General features: G+C 39.8%; 1 protein-coding gene across 1 annotated transcript in view; it reads left to right on the forward strand.

The window, feature by feature from the left end:
- The window catches only part of LOC145413442 (WD repeat-containing protein 17-like), a 163,212-nt gene that overhangs the window by 54,899 nt on the left and 89,358 nt on the right, over positions 1-18,955 (forward strand). Inside the window, exons 12-13 of the mRNA XM_080283132.1 lie at positions 3,845-4,123; positions 11,561-11,710. Of these exons, the coding sequence (XP_080139258.1) occupies positions 3,845-4,123; positions 11,561-11,710 (429 nt within the window). The remainder of the gene's footprint in view (positions 1-3,844; positions 4,124-11,560; positions 11,711-18,955) is intronic.

Here is an 18,955-nt window from a genome sequence, read left to right on the forward strand (position 1 = left end):
CGCCCCTCTCTCATATACCTCTCCTCCCCATCCCTCCATCTCATCCTCGGCCTACCCCTCCCTCTCCCCCCCTCCACCTCACTCACATACACTCTCTTCCTCAGTCTTTCACCCTCCATCCTCTCCACATGACCAAACCACCTCAGTGTATTCCTCCTAACTCTTCCTATCACATCCACATCCACACCACAATGTTCCTTGATAGCCTTATTTGTCAGCCTGTCTCTCCATGTGACTCCACAGGCTCCTCTTAAATAACTCATTTCCACTGCTCTCACTCTTGACTTGTGTCCTTCCAACAACGTCCAAGCTTCACTTCCATACGTTAGAGTTGGTATCACAATACTGTCATGTAGCAACTTTTTCACTTCCATGCTCACCTCCCTGTTTCTTATCACTGCTTTTCAAATTCCATATTTTCCTCCTGGGCGCATAGGTCCTCTTCTTCACCACCCATTCCATAAGGACCATATCACATATCAGTAATACACACTCTTCACTCTTATGACTTCAACATCCTTCACCAAGCTCCTTTTATTCATCCTGACCAGGAAGTAATCAGTTTGGCAACTGTTATCCCCAGACTCATATTTAATCAGTGTACTCTCTCGTTTCTTAAAATGTGTTATGCACAGCATTGTTCATTGACTTCCCATATTCAAGTATCCTTTCCCCTTCCATATTCCTCATACCATATGTACGTCCCCCATGTACTCCATCATATCCTTGAGTTGCTTCTCCCTTATGACCATTTAAATCCCCACCCAAGACTACGGTCTCATCATCGCCCATACCACCAACCACACATATCATCCCAGAATCAATTTTTTTCCACATCATCCAAGCCAACCTATGGACCAGTCACCAATATAATGAAATCATGTATTTACCAAGCAGTATTTTCACTGCTATAATACAGTAATCACTCTAATATCCGGACGCCTAATATCCGAACATCCCCACTATCCGGACATAAGAATGTTTCATACTGTACTTGTTTCCATACTATACTTACCTCATTTCACTCTTTAATGTCCTTTATTGGTGTGAATAGGGTGTTAGGAGCTATGCATGTGCAGTAGGAAGGAGTTTTTCTGAGTTAGGCTAGGTTAGGGTCCATAAGTACCAGTCCAAGAGCCAGTCACCAGAATGTTTATTATTGTATGAACCTACTTCTAAACCCTCATTTTATGTTTCTTTTGCATTTATTTCAGTCATTTATGTGCCTTACTGGTGTGATTTGGGTCTTAAATAGATGCTATGCATGTCCAGAGGGAGTTGTATAGGTTTTTCTCTGAGTTAGGGTCCATAAGTACAAGTCCATAAGCTGGGGCCCAATATCCGGACAGAACCAATATCCGGACCTACCTGTGGCTCTATTACGTCGGATATTGGAGTGATTACTGTACTTTCATTCACTCTCATTACATTCATGACACATTCCACCCATTTCTCCTCATCCAGCACACTCACACCACCATATCTATCTACATTTTCCAGTCAGAATAGCTTATACATAGTCTATCTATCTATCTATTGCCAGACACCACAATCCCGCAAAGGGTGGCCATTTGACACTGAGTTAGTTGTTTTACAGGGAGGGGCACCAACCCTCCACCAACCCACTTGTTGACACGTAAGGAGCACGTATCGTTTGGTTATATGGTTACCACCCAGCGTCGTAAATGGTTTCTTGGCTTACAGGAAACCATTTGGCTTGTCACTCAATGTCAAGCCACCTGTAAAGGAAAGAAAAGGAATAAGAAGTGACAGGAAAGATAGGAGAAACAGGAAGAGAGGAGGGCAGGCACAGAAAATGAATGATAAAAGCTAAGGAAGTAGGCAGCACTACATCAATAATAATAATAATAATAAAAAATAAGATGAAAAAGAATAGGCTAGCTGACGAAGAAAGTTACCTAATATTTTCGTAGTATAACATAATATCCTAGTTTACAATTTGAGGTAAGCATTTAATTGTTACAGGTAAAAAGGCAAAATTATTAAAAGTCACATCAGAACATAGTGTATTTAAAGAAATGTGCATAAGATAATGGCTGATTATGTAGACTTTAGCTGCTTTACGATGTAAGGGGTACTTGAGCTTCAGTAGCATAACATTCTACTTTTTACTGCTTGCAATAAGTGTTTACCTCTCCTTATATTTCTGCCATGTACATTGTAAATGTTTCAAGGAAGTAGATGGCTATGTTCTTTTGATGAAAGGAGACTTTTACCAAATGTAAGGGTCAACAGCCCATGTCTATCATACAGTGTCTTTGAGTTAAAAGTGGCTTAAGCATTTTTATAATGAACAAACTGTTTTTTCTTGAATTATTCTAAAACATCAGTTTTAATTCTTTCTAGTTTTAGCTGTTGGGCTTTGGTTAAACCTGGGTGACATACTGGTAAAGTGTCTTCAGACACATACTAAATATACCATACATACAATTTAAGCCTCTTTTGTGAAGCAAAATTGATATATATAATACCTAAATGCACCTTTTAGGTTTAGTTATAATGCTGTTTATCTGATCATTCCAGTTTAAATTTGAGTTGATTATTCCATAATCACCTCTCAGTGTGATTTTCTTTGTGTAATTCCCTGGTGCTTGGAAAAAGATTTGGTGAGGAAGTTTTAGTACCTTGGCAGTAATAGATGAGAGGTAAATGTGCAAAGGATGTGAAAAGTAGAGTGGCTCAGGAAAGGAAGATAGGTTGTGATATAAAACAGAGGTCTTAGTCTTAAGGCTGCAAAAGTGTGAAACTTTGGTATGGTGTGAGTGTGAAATGTCTTGAAACAGAGCACTGGAAACGGGATGCTTGTGCAATACAGTATTTGTTGAGTGCTTAGAGTTTACTAGATAAGAAATTTTGTGATTTGTGAAAGATGTGGAGTAAGGAGGTCTACTAATGATAAGATAGAAGAGAGTTGACATATGTTGTATATTCATATAGAGAGAGAACAGATGTAAATAGGGTGGTAAAACTGATATGTGTGAGCTAGTTTCAAAGTGGTTGGAGGCCAGGAAGATGGCAGGTGGATAAGGTAAATGGGTGTGTGAGAAAGTGAGGTGTGGAAGTTGGGGAATGGAGTTGGTTGCTTGGGCAAAATATGTATGGAGAAGCACATGACAAGAGTTTGACACCACTTTTTTTTTTTTTTTTTTTTTTTCCCTGATGATTAAGAGTATTATACTATCTGACTGGTGTATGTGAAGCAAATATTAAAAAATTAATAAATAAATAAATAAATAAGAATGTACACATAGTTAAGTTTGGGAGAAGGAGTCAGAATTCAGACCATCTGACTGATGTGCGTGAACAATTGTCTAGTCCACTTTGCGAGGCATACTGTTGGTAGTCGCCCCCCCCCCCTTTTTTTTTTTCTGGATCCTATCTCTTCACATCATTAGATGGGAAAAGGATCAAAATGATGCTGATGATGATAATGAAACACAGTGAATAACATACGACTTTTCAAGAAATACATGTTATGGAAAGTATTTCTGTGCATTTTTGCAGGTTGCAAACACAAAGAGAGTCAGACAGCATGGAAATGAATGCATGTATGAGGTTAAAAAAAGCTTTTCATCATGTTCTGTAGCTAACTCAGTGCCACTATTCTCACTCACTCTTAGCCCCAGGAGCCTTCTGGAAGGTCACATTATGATCTTTGGCCCTACTTTTTCATTGTTTTGCCATGCTATGATTTTATCAGTCTTTTTTGGGGTAGCTGATTTTTCTTCATTTTTTTCTTTGTGGTTAGCCAGACCCATCTCAAAAGTTGAATAAAGGGATAATACTGTATTTTTTCTCACCTCATCTTTACATCTGTTGCCAGCACACATGAAGAAAGTGTTTCGAGTCAAGTGGAATCCAGTCTATGAAGATATTTTGTGCAGTGGGAGTGATGATTCTTCAGTTCGTATCTGGTCATACTCTCGGGCGCAGTGCTTGGCAGTACTTGTGGGTCACTCGGATAATGTTCGTGGGCTGGCCTGGTGCCCAGAGTTGCCATTTCTCCTTATTTCTGGATCCTGGGACCGCACCATGAGAGTCTGGGATGCTCGCCGTGCTGTCTGCCTTGATGTTGTGTTGGATCATGGTGCAGATGTTTATGGTAAGATGCCTTTGTTTAGCTAACATTATAGCAGTTGTTTTTATTGTTGTTTCCCCAGGTTCTTCTGGACATGAACCCAGAAATGTAAATTGAGGATGACCTGTTCTTACCTACCTAATTGTTCTTACCTAATTGTATCTTTACAGGAATGAGTCAAGCTCGTACTGTCCCGTGTCTTAAACCATATTTATCGTAGATATCCTTAAATTTGTTAATTGTTTTGGCACATGCTATTTCATTCGGTAGTGCATTCCATTGATCAATTGCTCTGTTTGGGAAACTGAATTTCCTTACGTCTTTATCACCTCTCTTCTTATGCAGTTTTTTGCAGTGTCCTCTTGCTGATGCTTCTCCATATGTTAAGTAATCATTTATGTCTATTTTCTCCTGCCCTGATATGCACTTATATAGCATTATCATGTCACCTCTTTTCCTTTGCTCCTGTAGTGTTGGTAGATTCAGTTTATTTAGTCTTTCTTCGTAGCTTAGGTCCCTTAAGCTTGGTATCCATCTTGTAGCGGCCCTTTGAACTTTTTCAATCTTATCTATGTGCCTTTTGAGATGAGGACTCCAGACTACTGATGCATATTCCAGGGTTGGTCTAATGAATGATGTTATTATCCTTCTTAGCATGTCTTCATTTATGTATGTGAATGCTATTCTCATATTTGCAAGCAGTGTATACATGTTCTGTACCTTCTCGCTGATGTGGTCAGCCGGAGATAGTCTGTTATTGATGATCACACCTAGGTCTTTCTCTCTTTCTGATGTGTACAGGGTTTTATTTCCTAACTTATAATCCCAATCAGGACTTTTTCCACTTTTACCAAACTTGATTACATGACACTTGTCCACATTAAATTCCATTTGCCATGTACTACTCCATTCATGAAGTTTATTTAATTCTTCTTGTAGGTCTTTACAAGAGTCTGTGTTAGTAATTCTCCTTTGTATTTTTGCATCATCTGCAAACATATTCAGATAGCTCTCATTTCCAGTGTTACTGTTTATATCATTTATATACACTAAAAGCATGATTGGTTCCAGCACTGAACCCTGTGGTACTCCACTAGTCACTTCTTTCCATGATGAGTAGTTTCCTCTTAGTACTGTTCTCATTTCTCTTTTTATGAGAAAGTCTTGCATCCAACAAAACAGTTTGCCTCGAATTCCTCCTTGATGGCACAGTTTCCATAAAAGTCTTTGGTGTGGTACTGTGTCAAAAGCTTTCTTGAAATCTAAATAGATACTGTCCACCCATCCTTCCCTTTCCTGTATTGTGTTTGTTACTCTGTCATAGTAGCTCAACAGATTAGTAACACAATGATTTTCCTTTTCTGAAACCAAACTGTCTTTCTGTTATCATACTGTGTTCTTCTAGATGATTTACCCAAGCTTTTCTTATAAGCTTTTCTAATTCCTTGCTTACAACACTGGTCAGTGATACTGGTCGGTAGTTGAGTGGATTTTGTCTATTTCCTTTCTTGAATAAGGGGACAATATTTGCTTTTTTCCAAATATCAGGTAGTTTACCTTGACTCAAGGATTTCTTTCTGTGTATTTACCTATTTGTATTTACCTATTTGTAGTATACAGGAATTGAGCAATGCTCGTGTTGTCCTGTCTCCGTTTGTGTGTGTGTGTGTGTGTGTGTGTGTGTGTGTGTGTGTGTGTGTGTGTGTGTTTGTTCTTACCTAATTGTTTTTTTACAGGAATGAGTCAAGCTCATATTGTCCTGTATTGAGCCATTTTTATCATACTTTAAGTTTATAAATAGTTTTTGACACACACCATTTCATTTAGTAGTGCATTCCACTGATCAGTTAATCTCTTTTTGTACAGTCTTTTGCAGTGACCTCATGATGTTGCTTTCCCATAGGTTATAGTTATGCTCATTTAGGTCTATATTCTCTTTTCCTGTGATGCACACACACACACACACACACACACACACACACACACACACACACACACACATACAATGAATGGATGAGAAATAGGGGCGTGGAAGAAGTTGAGAGGCGGAAGAGAGAGTTATATGTAGAAAGAAAGAGAGAGGTAAAAAGATTAGTAAGAGAGAGTAAGAAGAGAGTAGATGAGGAATTTGGAAGGAATTTGAGTGTAAAGTGGAGGGACTGTAAGAAAATGTTCTGGAAAGTGGTGAAGAGAGTAAGACAGGGTGGAAGTGAAGTTAGCAGGGGAGTGAAAGATAAAAATGGTAGATTACTAGTGGAGAAGGGAGAAAAAGTGAGCAGATGGAGAGAACACTTTAAGGAATTGTTGAACATAGAGGATGGAAGTGATGCAAGTATAAGTGGCTGGGGAATGGCTGGGAGAAGGAGGGAGGTGAGAAGACGGGAAGAAATCAGTGGGATAGAAGTTGTGGAAGCAATGAAGAAAGTTAAATTGGGGAAAGACCCAGGAATTGATGGAGTGTGTGGTGAAATGCTGAAGCATGAGGGAGAAATAATTGTAGAGTGGATGTGGAAGATGTGCAGATTGGCCTGGGAGGAAGGTAGAGTTCCAGAGGATTGGAAGTCAGGTATAATTATTCCCTTGTACAAAGGAAAAGGAGAAAAAGAAGTGTGTGGTAATCATAGGGGCATCTGTCTTCTTAGTATCATAGGAAAAGTGTATGGTAAGATACTGATTGACAGAGTTAGGGAAATAACAGAAGAATTAGTTGAAGAACAGAGAGGCTTTAGGAAGGGAAGAGGTTGTGTAGATCAGATATTCATTCTTAGATCTTTAGTGGAAAAGTTTCTAGAGGAGGGAAAGAAGTTGTATGCGGCTTTCATGCATTTGGAGAAAGCATATGACTGGGTGGATAGACAAGGATTGTGGAAAGTATTAAGAATATATGGAGTAGATGGGAAGTTGTTGAATGCTGTGAAGAGTATGTATGATGGTGCTAGGGCTGCAGTGCATGTGGATGGTGAACTGAGTGAATTTTTCTCTTTGAAGGTTGGGTTGAAACAGGGATGTATCATGTCTCCATGGTTGTTCAATCTGCACATGGATGGGGTAATAAAAGAGTACAATGTAGGGTAGTGGATGTTAGAGTGGCCCTGGTGAGAGAGGGTAATGTTTGGAAACTCCCTGTACTCTTGTTTGCAGATGATACCGTGTTGTTGAGAGAAGACGAGGGGGAGCTGCAAGGCTTGGTGGATGAGTTTGGGAGAGTGTGTAAGAAACGAAATTTAAAGGTGAATGAAGGGAAGAGTAAAGTGATGGTCTTTGAGAGAGGTGGTCAGTGAATGTACAGCGAGGTTGGATGGTGAGGAATTGGAAAATGTGAGTACTGTATATTTAAGTACTTGGGTAGTGTGATGAGTAAGGTTGGATGTTTGGAGGGTGAAGTGCTTGAAAGGGTACAACAGGGAAGAAAGGTTGCTGGTTCCTTGAAAGCAGTGATAAGAAACAGGGAAGTGAGCATGGAAGTGAAAAAGTTACTACATGACAGTATTGTGATACCAACTCTAATGTATGGAAGTGAAACTTGGACGTTGTTGGAAGGGCACAAGTCAAGAGTGAGAGCAGTGGAAATGAGTTAATCAAGAGGAGCCTGTGGAGTCACATGGAGAGACAGGCTGACAAATGAGGATATAAAGGAGCATTGTGGTGTGGATGTGGATGTGATAGGAAGCATTAGGAGGAATACACTGAGGTGGTTTGACCATGTGGAGAGGGTGGAGGGTGAAAGACTGATGAAGAGAGTGTACTGTATGTGAGTGGGGTAGAGGGGGGGAGAGGGAGGGGGAGGCCGAGGATGAGATGGAGGGATAGGATGGAGAGGTGTATGAGAGAGGGAGGTGTGAGTTGGGAGCAGGGCAGTGAAATGGCGAGGGACAGGGCGACGTGGAGGCGATTTGTTTGTGGCCACCCCGAACGGGATTGAGGCGTCTGGCAATAGATAGATAGATAGATAGACTGTGATGCATTTATATAACATAATCATGTCTCCCCTTTTCCTTCTTTCTTGTAATGTTGGTAGGTTTAATTTTTCTAGTCTTTCTTCATAGCTTAGATCCCTTAAGTTTGGAGCCCATCTTGTAACAGCCCTTTGTACCTTTTCAGTATTATCCATGTGTTTTTTTATATGTGGATTCCAGGTTACAGTTGCATACTTCAGAGTTGGTCTAATGAATGACATTATTTTTCCTCAGCATGTCTTCATTTATTTATGTGAATGCTACTCTCATATTAGCAAACAGTTTGTATGCTACATGTTCCTAACTTTTTCATTTATGTGGTCAGCCGGTGATAGTTGGTTATTGATAATCACTCATAAATCCTCCTTTTCTGATGTGTGTTGGGTTAACTTCCTAACTTATAATCCCAGTCTGGTCTTTTTTTCACTTTTACTAAACTTTACTGTGTGACATTTGTCCACATTGAATTCCACTTGCCATCTACTACTCCACTCATGTAGCTTATTTAATTCTTCTTGTAGCTCTATGGAAGAGTCTGTGTTTGTAATTTTCCTTTGTATTTTTGCATTGTCAGCAAACATGTTTAGATAGCTTCCATTTCTAATGTTGCTGTCTGTGTCATTTATATATACTATAGTCTCACCAATCTAAAACCAAGGTTTGGGTGGGGTCTGGCGCTGGGTGCAGCCATGCCATACTTCCTAAACGAGCGATGAGTAGATTCTGTTATATATGTAATAGGCATCACAGATAGGTACACACATACTAGTACAATATAAACGTAAGTATTCTAGTATATCAAAGGAAGGTAAACTTGTAATGCATATGGCTTTTGTACATCAATAAAGAAACGTGGCATACATATTTTACAGTGGTGCTGAAAAAAATGTGGTTACTTTTACCGACTTTCACGGTAGTTCTAAGTTGGGTAAGTAATGTAACAATTACGTTTATAATATAATTTGAAGGAATCAGTAGAACATACGCTATTTTCTTAATAGAAATAAACAAGTTAAAACACTCACGAGCGGCAACATCCAGGCCCATACTGGGAGTTAATCCATTGGAGGGAGATTAAGCTTCTGTCACGTGCTTCCACTGTTCACTTTGTTATATATATAACTTAAATTATATTTATAACTTAAATTAGTTTGTCTTTACACACACACAAAACACACACACACACACACACACACACACACACACACACACACAGAAGTGGGTGAAGTCATGCCAGGCCAGGTGGCGAGATGTGAGCGGCGAGCTCTAACGGTGTCAGGTCAGCCACTACCCAATCAGAGTATAGGAAAGAAGGCAACGCTGTACGCCAGGAAATCCCCGGCTGGACTCCACCCAAACCTTGGTTTTAGATTGGTGAGACTATAATAACATACTTGATGCCAGTGTTTAGCGCTGTGGAACTCCACTTGTCACTTCTCTCCATGATGAGTAATTTCTCCTTAGTTCTGTTCTCATTTCCCCTTTTTTTATTTTTTGACAAAATCTTTCATCCAACAGTACAGATTACTTTGGGTTCCTCCTTGATGGTACAGTTTCCAGAAAAGTCTTTGGTGTGGTACTCTGTCAAATGCCTTCTTGAAATCCAAATAGATGTTGTCTACCCTGCCATCTCTTTTCTGTGGTGTTTCCGCAACTTTATCGTAGTAGCGTAATAGATTAGTAACACATGATTTTCCCTTTCTAAAACCGAATTGTTTTTCCTTTATCATATTGTGTTTTTCCAGGTGATTTTCCCAAATTTTCCGTTTCAGCTTCTCTAATATCTTACAACACTGGTTAGTGATACCGGTCGATAGTTAAGTATATTTGGTCTGTTTCCTTTCTTAAAAAGGGGAGCAATGTTTGCTTTCTTCCAGATCTCAGATAATTTACCTTACTTAGCACTAATGCACATTCCTGTAATACCTAACATGTAATCTCATCAGAACTTTTTTCATTCAAAATAGTTTTTTCTGAGTTCCATGATGTGATATGTATCAAAATGCAACTACTTGTTGTAATTTTTGTGACAAATTGCTTCTGTATTCCAGCTTAATAAATATTTCGCATGGCTTGAGTCCATCACCCTGCATCTTTGAGAAGTAATTATTATGACACAAAAATTGTATCATAATGTGTGAAAGTGGTAATGACGGGGTTAATGATATATGCGTGAAACCCACTGGGTCCTCGGCATCTTAAGTGGGTGAGCAGTATGCCTGGCTGGCACTGTGTATTCCATTCCTTCACTTTATTAATGCTACTGTAGGTTGGCTTTTGGAAGGTGGTCCGTCACATTCAGAAAGCAAATTCTTGATGCAAGAAATGTATTGCAACTGTCCTCAAGAACAAATTGATAAGAGAAAGCAGTGTTCTCCTAGAGTTAAAAAGGTGGCTTGAAATAAAAAAAACATCAGGAAATAAGTAGAAAATTGGTTGAGGAGGTTTAGACATGTTGAGAGGATGGACCAGGGAAGTCAGGTGAAGAGGTGTAGAATTATAGAGGTATTGGGCTGTTGATTGAGAGGTAGACTGAGGACAGTATGGGATGAGGTGGTGCATGCTTATCTTAGTACTAGAGGTATTACTAGAGAGCTATTGAGGAACCTAGGAAGGTGGAAGAACTAGAGAGCTATTGAGGAACCTAGGAAGGTGGAAGAGTGCTTTTTATATCCTGTGTGACCCATGCTGCGTGGTAAAGAGACATAAAACTGAAAGTGATGATGATGGCCTAGGTGAGAGGCACAAACACATAACACATATGAGCTTTACAAGTTCATGCATCACATGGGAAAGGGAGAGAGGATTTCAAAACAGATTTGAGTAAAGTGATTACTAGTTGAAACTTTTTTTTCTTTTCAACAACTGCTTGAGAGCAGAATTATGGGGGGAGATATACCAGAGCTCCAAGATTACTACATGATTATATCAAAGAAGAGACAAAGTGGAACTAAGAACCACCACATGCAAGGAGCAGATCATTGACACCAGCACTGCGCCAAAGAACATCCTGCAAAGGGCCTAAACAATGTTCATGAAAAAAGCTAACAGTGGGCCGGTACCTTTGTAGAAAGTAGATTGAAGGGAAGAAGAAAGTGGATATACCACATGTCAAAAAAATGAATGAGGGAGAATTGTAAGCACTAGTTAGACATACTGTCATCTCCAGTGAAGCTCATTTCTTCTGGTTATATCTGGTTTGAACATTGTTATTTAGTTTTTTCATCCATGAGGCATTTATGGGAACATTTGTTCAGTGCTGAACTTGTTGCATTGACCATCTTTGAGGTCAGAAAACTTTCTCTTATCTTTGATACTGACTGTAAACTGAAGTAATTTCATAAGCATGTCCTTTCAAGTATTGGAGAACTATATCAGAGAGAAAAAAATCACTATGAATGGGCCATATCTTTGTAAAATGACTAATAGATAATAATAAGTTAAAGAAATAGTTGTCAGTGTATTATACTGTATACCAATGCATTAATGATGTGTTGTGATCCAGGGCTGAGCATCCATCCAGTGCGTCCATTCCTGCTAGCATCTTGTTCACGGGATTCCACACTACGGCTGTGGTCCCTGGCATCCTTTGTGGCCCCTCTTCAGCTTAAGGTTCTTGCTGGGAAGCCAATAGAAGACATTATAGAGAGGAATGGTAAGTGGAACCAAGTCTTTTATTTTTATGGGAAACAAATTGTGAATACAGTATGATGTAAAAAAAAAAAAAAAGTATGGCCATTGATTTATTATTTAATGTAATATAATCCATTGGATATGATAATAAAGGTTTAAGTATAACATTCATAGGCTCAAACATACAGAGATAAGAATGATTAGGTGGATGCCTAGTGCATACTTAAATGACAAGCCTGTGGGGGGAGTTTGGATTATGAATGAAGGATGGAACTTGAATATATTAGTGTTTTGATGAGAAGGGGTGGATTGAGATGGTTTGAACGTGTGGAGAGGATGAATGGTGGCAACTGGATGTGGAGGGTGAGAGATATGAGCATTGTGGGTAGAACTGTGAGAGGCAGACCAAAATAGATTTGGGACAAGGTCATAGAATGTGACCTCAGAGAAAAGGGACTGAATAGAGAGGCTGCGAGAGATCAAGCAGCCTGGAGAGCAACCATTAGCTGATCAAGGCTGACACATGCAAGTATGTTCGAACCTTAGTAAATGAACTAGTGAAAAAAAAAAAATATTGTACTGAATATATTCATAAAAAATTTGGCAGTCCTCTTCATATAATGTCTAAGTTGTTGCCAGCAGTAGGAATGCCATAAGTACAGTGTGTTGGAAATTTATGTCTTTTATAAATGCATTATTGCACTGCAGGGAAGCATCTGAGTTAACAAATGGTACCTCTTCCATTGTCAGTTACTTTTTATTAATTACATCTGGTGTCAAAGTATGCACATACCCACTGCTGAATGGGATGGGTAGAAATCAGAAATGTGAAAAGAGAAAAGCAAATGTAGAGCAACCAACAGAGTGTCTGGAGAATTTGACCATACATCCATTGACAGCCATTACCACTGTTGCCACTACCACCATAGTGTTGGGGGTGATGATAATGGTGATGATGATGTTGATTTTGAGTGAAGTTTTTGATGATGGTGATGGTGGTGATAATGGAGGAGGATACAATGCAGTCTTCAGACATACATATATTTACCCCTTTTAACCTCCCCAACCATATTTATTCTTTTTTTATTACTGTCACCTACATAGTTGACATTGAGCTTAAGGATGGATGGTTGTAACCAAACTTCAAACCTTAACAGACATTTTAAATTAAACTTTTACATGCAGCAATTGGAGATCCTGTACAGTAAGGTCTCATTGTATGATTGTTCACTATGTGATAAATCACTATAACAATGAACAAAAAGTTAGACCCTTTTTCGGAATAATGGTGGCGAAATGATTGCAGATTTGCTAGATTGGTGCCTCCCAGTCTGTTGATTGAGCCCAGTTGGCCTTCCGGTGTTTACATTTGCTGTGATCATCTGCATTCCATTCCATTTTCTGTATGAAACAGCATTGCTATTGCCAGATAACAGTGCAAGTGCTTAACAGATAGTGCTGTGTGGGATATTAAGTTAGGTGATAACTTTTTGTGCGTGAAAAACTGAAACTTGTGCCTTGGAAATCTTGTATACCGTGCATACACAGCCTCCTAGTCAGCTGTTAATGGTGCATCCCAGTCAGCCGATGGAGCCAAGTGTTCACATTTGCTATGATCGTCTGCATTTCATTGCATTTTGTGCCTGAAAAGCCATTGAAACACCATTGCTGTTCCCAGATAACTGCAAGTGCATAATAAGTAGTGCAGTGTGCAATTTTTATTGACGTGATAACTTTTTGTGTTTGAAATCCATCTTTAATGGGTAAACTTTTATTTGGATTTTAGTTTTAATGGTCAAGGGCCCTTTTCCTATCCCCATAGAACCCATGTTATATCAGTCTCATTATACAATAACTAATTATATGATAGGTTTTCACTTGGTGTAATCCCATCATATAGTGAGTCATGACTATACGGTAGACCCACATTTTGAAATAATCAGTGTATTATGAGAAATTACTGTCTTACTGTGAAATTAAACCTCCCAAATCATTCCATAAGTACCATTGTTTTCTGCCCAGCTTTTTAAAGAAAATCATCATTATCATCATCATCGTCATCATCCAGACCTCCTTTCCCACCCTAGGGCAGAGTGCGGAGGAGCAAAGTCCAGACAGCCCAAGTTTGCCCAGTCCAATGGGCCATGTTTCCATTCACTCATCATTCAAGCCCCTGGAATTGTGGCTCTATCTGATGCACCAAAAACATTCACCACAATTTGTAGCTTCACATAAACGTATCTGATAGAGTCAATCTGGATACTGTCACATTAAAAAGAGGTGCCAAATCCCTGATCATGCATTCCTTCTCACCACATTCAGCCAGCTCGATCTTTTGTCAGTACCCTGGCCTCACCGACTTCCATAACTCTCATCTTCATACACTACCTACCTACCTGTAGCCAGATACCATAATTCCATAAAGGGTGGCCATTTCTCTTCGAGTTAGTTGTTTTACGGGGAAGGGCACTAACCCTCTATAAACCCACTTGTTGACACATAGGGAACACTTATGGGTTGGTTATATGGTTACCACACACTCATTCATCATACCCCTCCACCTTCTTAGCCTACCTCGCCTCTTCCCTCCTTCAGATTCACTCAGATATACTTTTTTCACCACTTTATTGTTATCCATTCTTTCCACAGGACCATACCATCTCAGTACACTCTCTTCAATTTTGGTGTCCACAGACTTCCTCACTCTGCGTCTTTCATGAATCACATTATTTTGTATCCTATCCACTCTCTGTACTCCACATACGTTCCTCAGCAGTCCCATCTCCACTGCTGTAACTCTTGACTTCCATTTTCATGCCACACCATTGTCTCGCATCCATATGTTAAAGTTGGCACTAACACTCCTTCATATAAGCCCTGTGTAGCTGCAACACTCAAGCCTTTGTTTCTTATCAAGTCCTTCATAGCACCAGCTACATTCCTTCCTTGTGTCACTCTACTTTCCACTTCTTTTGCACATTTTCCTCTCTTTTCTATCACTGTACCCAGGTATTTGAACTCTCTCCCCAGTTCCAGTCTCTGTCCATTCAGTGTAACATCACACTGGGAGTCACCTTTTTTTTCTCAATAACCATCACTTTACTCTTTTCTACATTTACTTTCAAGGCACGACATTCACAGACATCAGCAAGATTCTGCACTAGTCTACCAAGTTCTAGTCTGGTATTTGCAAGTAGTACTGCATCATTAGCATACAACAAATTTGAGATATTCCATCCATCACCATTCATTACCAACATCATCCCTCTCTCCGTTACTCGTGTTGTCACTTTTCTCGTCACCCTATCCATACATATATTGAACAACCATGGGGACATCACACAACCTCGTCGCATGCCCACTCTGACCATGAACCATTCACTTAGATGCCCATTTACCACTACACATGCTTCACTACCATCATAAAAACTCTTGACAGCACCCAGCAGCTTACCATCTACATCATACATGCGCAAAACCTTCCACAATCCTTCTCTGTCTACCTTGATGTATGCTTTTTCCATATCCATGAATGCCATAAACACTTTATAGTCCTTCTCACAATCCTTCTCCACTATCTGTCCCACTGCAAGTATTTGATCCATACATCCTCTGACACTCCTAAATCCACCCTGTTCATCACTCACTAGGACTACTGATATCTCTCTTACTTTCACTATAATAATTCTTTCATATACCTTCGCAACCACACTCAATAAATTTATGACACGATAATTCTTGCACTCACTTGACTCACCTTTATTTTTGTACTGGGATACAATCACAGCCTTTTTCTACTTTGGTGGCATAATTTCACTCATCCATGCCATCTTATATATCTCCAGCAAGCACTTCATTCTGCTCTCTCCACAACACTTAATCATCTCTGCATACACCTCATCAACCCCAGCTGTTTTCACATTTTTCAGCCGCTTCACAACGTTCTTCGCCTCTATGAGTGTCACGTTTCCTGGCACTGCATTCCTTTTCTGTACACCCCATAACCAGTCATGTTTACAGTCGCATTGCTCTCACTATTTCCATTCATCAGGCATTCAAATATTCTTTTTATCTGGTCCTTACTTCGTCCCCATGGGTTAAAAATCTACCACTTACATCCTTCACATTTTCACATTTCTTTCCGCTGTCACGTCTGCATTTCTGCATCTCTTCCCGGAATAACTTCCTGTCTTCAGAGTAATGTGCAGTACTTTTTTTTCTCATTATATTCAGTTATTATTTCATTTGAACCCCTGTCCTGTAACCACTCTAGCCACTTCTTCCTCTTTTCCACCACTGCTTTCTTAACCTCTTCATTCCACCATGCCTTTCTTCTTTGTTTTTGCTTTTGGCACACCACACACCACTTTAGGATTCCTAACTAAGCATTTCCTGTAAGCATTCCACAAGCTGTCCAGATCCATTTCATTCCATTTCATTGATTTTAATTCCTCCCCTACTTTGGTCCTGTATTCATCTGCCATTTCTTTGATCCTTAGCTTCTCGGCTTTCAGGTTTTCTCTCTGACTGTTCCTCTTTCTCTTCGTCCACCTCACTCCCCTCAGCTTGATCTTGCATACCAATATCATATGATCTGACAGACCTCCACATCATCCTCTCATGTCCCTCCTGTCAGCAACCATTCCCAGCATCAATCTCTCTACGAGCACATAGTCTGTCAGGCTCCTTTCAACATAATCCCTGTTCCCTCTATACCATGAATATTTATGTGCATCTTTGTGTTTGAAATACGAGTTACAAATGCACAACCTCCTTTCCTGACACAGATCCTTCAGTCGCTTCCCATTATCTTCTTCCTCTTGTGCTCCATTACAACCCATTATGTCATCCTCAGGACCAGTGCCTACTTTTCCATTCATATCGCCCATTACAATCACGTTATAGCTTTAGGGCATTTCTCCCACTGCTTCAACCAACTCGTCCCAAAACCTGGCTTTCTCTCTCTCACTCCTGTCATCACACGGTGCATATGCTACAATCACAGCCACTTTCACCTTCTCAGAATTGAATTTGATATACATACATCTCAAGCTGACACATTTGTAATCTCTCATTCCACTCTGCTACACCTCATTCATCAACAGAGCAACTCCTTCCATTCAAGTTCCTCGCCCATTCATGTCCGGTCTTACACATATCACACCCTCCCAGTCCACTTCACATCCTTTCATCTTTATTTCACACAGTTCCATCACGGCATATCTCACACTCATGAATACATTCAACCACCTTCACCCTCTTGCTCTCCTCATTCACTCCGCTCACATTCCACATGGCCATGTGAATCTACCCATTTGGTTGGGGCCCTGGACAGGTATCGGGCCCTCCGAGGCTGTCTGAAACATTTGCCATGATTAAGTGATTTTAGATAGGGGAATCTGGGGGACACTAACCCAGCCAAAGACCCCAGTTATATGGTTACCACTGAGCATAGTACTGTAAATGGTTTCCTGGGAACAGGACACCATTAGGCTTGTCATTCAGTATAGAGACCCTAAGGCATCTTAACATTGAGTGAGTGGATGATGGGTGCCCCCATTTTTCCGAAATCCCTCCTTGGGCCCATATGAAAAATGTACTGTGTATGCATTAAAGCACACTGATTATCCTTAGGCATAAGAAGTAGTGAATAAACAAGAATATAATGTTAATAAGTGGCCAGTAAGTGAAATTTCAGCATACCAATAAGTTGAGTTTTAACTCACCCCTAATGCCTTGGGGGCTGAAGCTAAGCCTCAAAGCCCTTAATCACTCCTCGGATCCATCAGAGGCGGGTACTGTATATTGAATATCATTGGGAAAGAACTGAATGTCAGTCATCCATTTTCCGTACAGTATGTGTTGGTCACCATGTAAAACATGTTGGAGTAGAGGATGATTGTGCATTGATAAATATGTTCTGTTCAAAAGAAAAAAAGAATGCAAAACTAGGGTCTGTGGTAGTTGGCATGCTGAGTTTGGCTCAGATTGATGTCCACTGAGGAGGTCTCTTGGTTACCTTTTATGTTCCTGTGATGGCATCAGTGGGTGGAGTATAGATGGCAGTGTTCATAGAGTTATTGCATGTGTGTATGAGAGAGAGAGAGAGAGAGAGAGAGAGTTACAAGGAATTTCAAGGAAAAGTTATGATCTCAATGACCTTTTGGTCCATGTTGAGGAAATATTTTGTATTTGAATGCATATCCAATTTGCAGTGATTCTAGTATGCGTAAGATCCTATTGAGGTTTCTCTTAAACTGCTGAATTGTAATACTGTTAACAACATCCATGGGGAGTCCGTTCCAGATGGAGCAGATCTTGTATGTTGAAAAGTTTTCACATATGCTGGTGTTAAATCTTTCAGCCCTAGCTTCCAATTATGGCTGCATGATGAGTGTGTTGAGACTAAACAGCTTTCTGTGATCAGGACTGTCAAACTCATTCAGTATTTTAAACACTTCAATGAGCTGACATCATGGTCTACGAGTTTCTTACGAAAACGGTCACAGAGCCCTTTGGTGATCCTGATGATTTGGTATCGTGATGTATGGAATAAGTTTTGTTGCTCTAGCTTGAACTCTTTTTAAGTCTGTTTATGTCTTTCCTAAGTCTGATATTTGTATTACACTTGATTAATCCTTAAATGGTCCAGTACTACTTTGAAAGGTTTCCTACTGTTTACATAGCTGAAGAACTCTTTAGGGTCACCACAATTTCTTAATTTTTTTTTTAGCCAACTTTATCAGAGATTTTACTCTCCTACATACAGTCTTGAAGGAGTCCAAATCATTCTGGTCCTGGTTGTTTATGAGCCTCTTATATGCTGCCTTTCTCTTTCTTGTTGGAGTGGCTATTTCATTATTAAACCATTTTGGTTGCACTGATCTTGACTTTGTGGACCTAGAGGGTATGAATGCCGCCTGTTGTTCTGAAAATTGCTCTCAAAATGATTTATACATTGCATTTACATTACTGACCTCTAGTTCATCACTAATGAAACTCTCTGTAAAACCTGCAGAATCCAGTTTTCTTTTACAAGGTCCAGATGATCTTTCACTATAGATACTTAGAGAGAACCTGATCAGGTTGTGGTCACTACCTCCCAGTGATTCACCAGCAGACAAGTTGGTAGCACTTTCAACTTTCATAGTGGACTCAGAATCCACGATGCTGTTGTCTCTAGTTGGTATGTTTACCCACTGGGACAAAAAATTTTCATCAGCAAAGTCTACAAGATGCCTACCTTCAGCATCTGCTGTTCTGTCAT

This window comes from Coenobita brevimanus, chromosome 96 (assembly GCF_032717465.1).
Source record: "Coenobita brevimanus isolate Jiangsu-jjx chromosome 96, ASM3271746v2, whole genome shotgun sequence".
Classification (NCBI taxonomy): domain Eukaryota; kingdom Metazoa; phylum Arthropoda; class Malacostraca; order Decapoda; family Coenobitidae; genus Coenobita; species Coenobita brevimanus.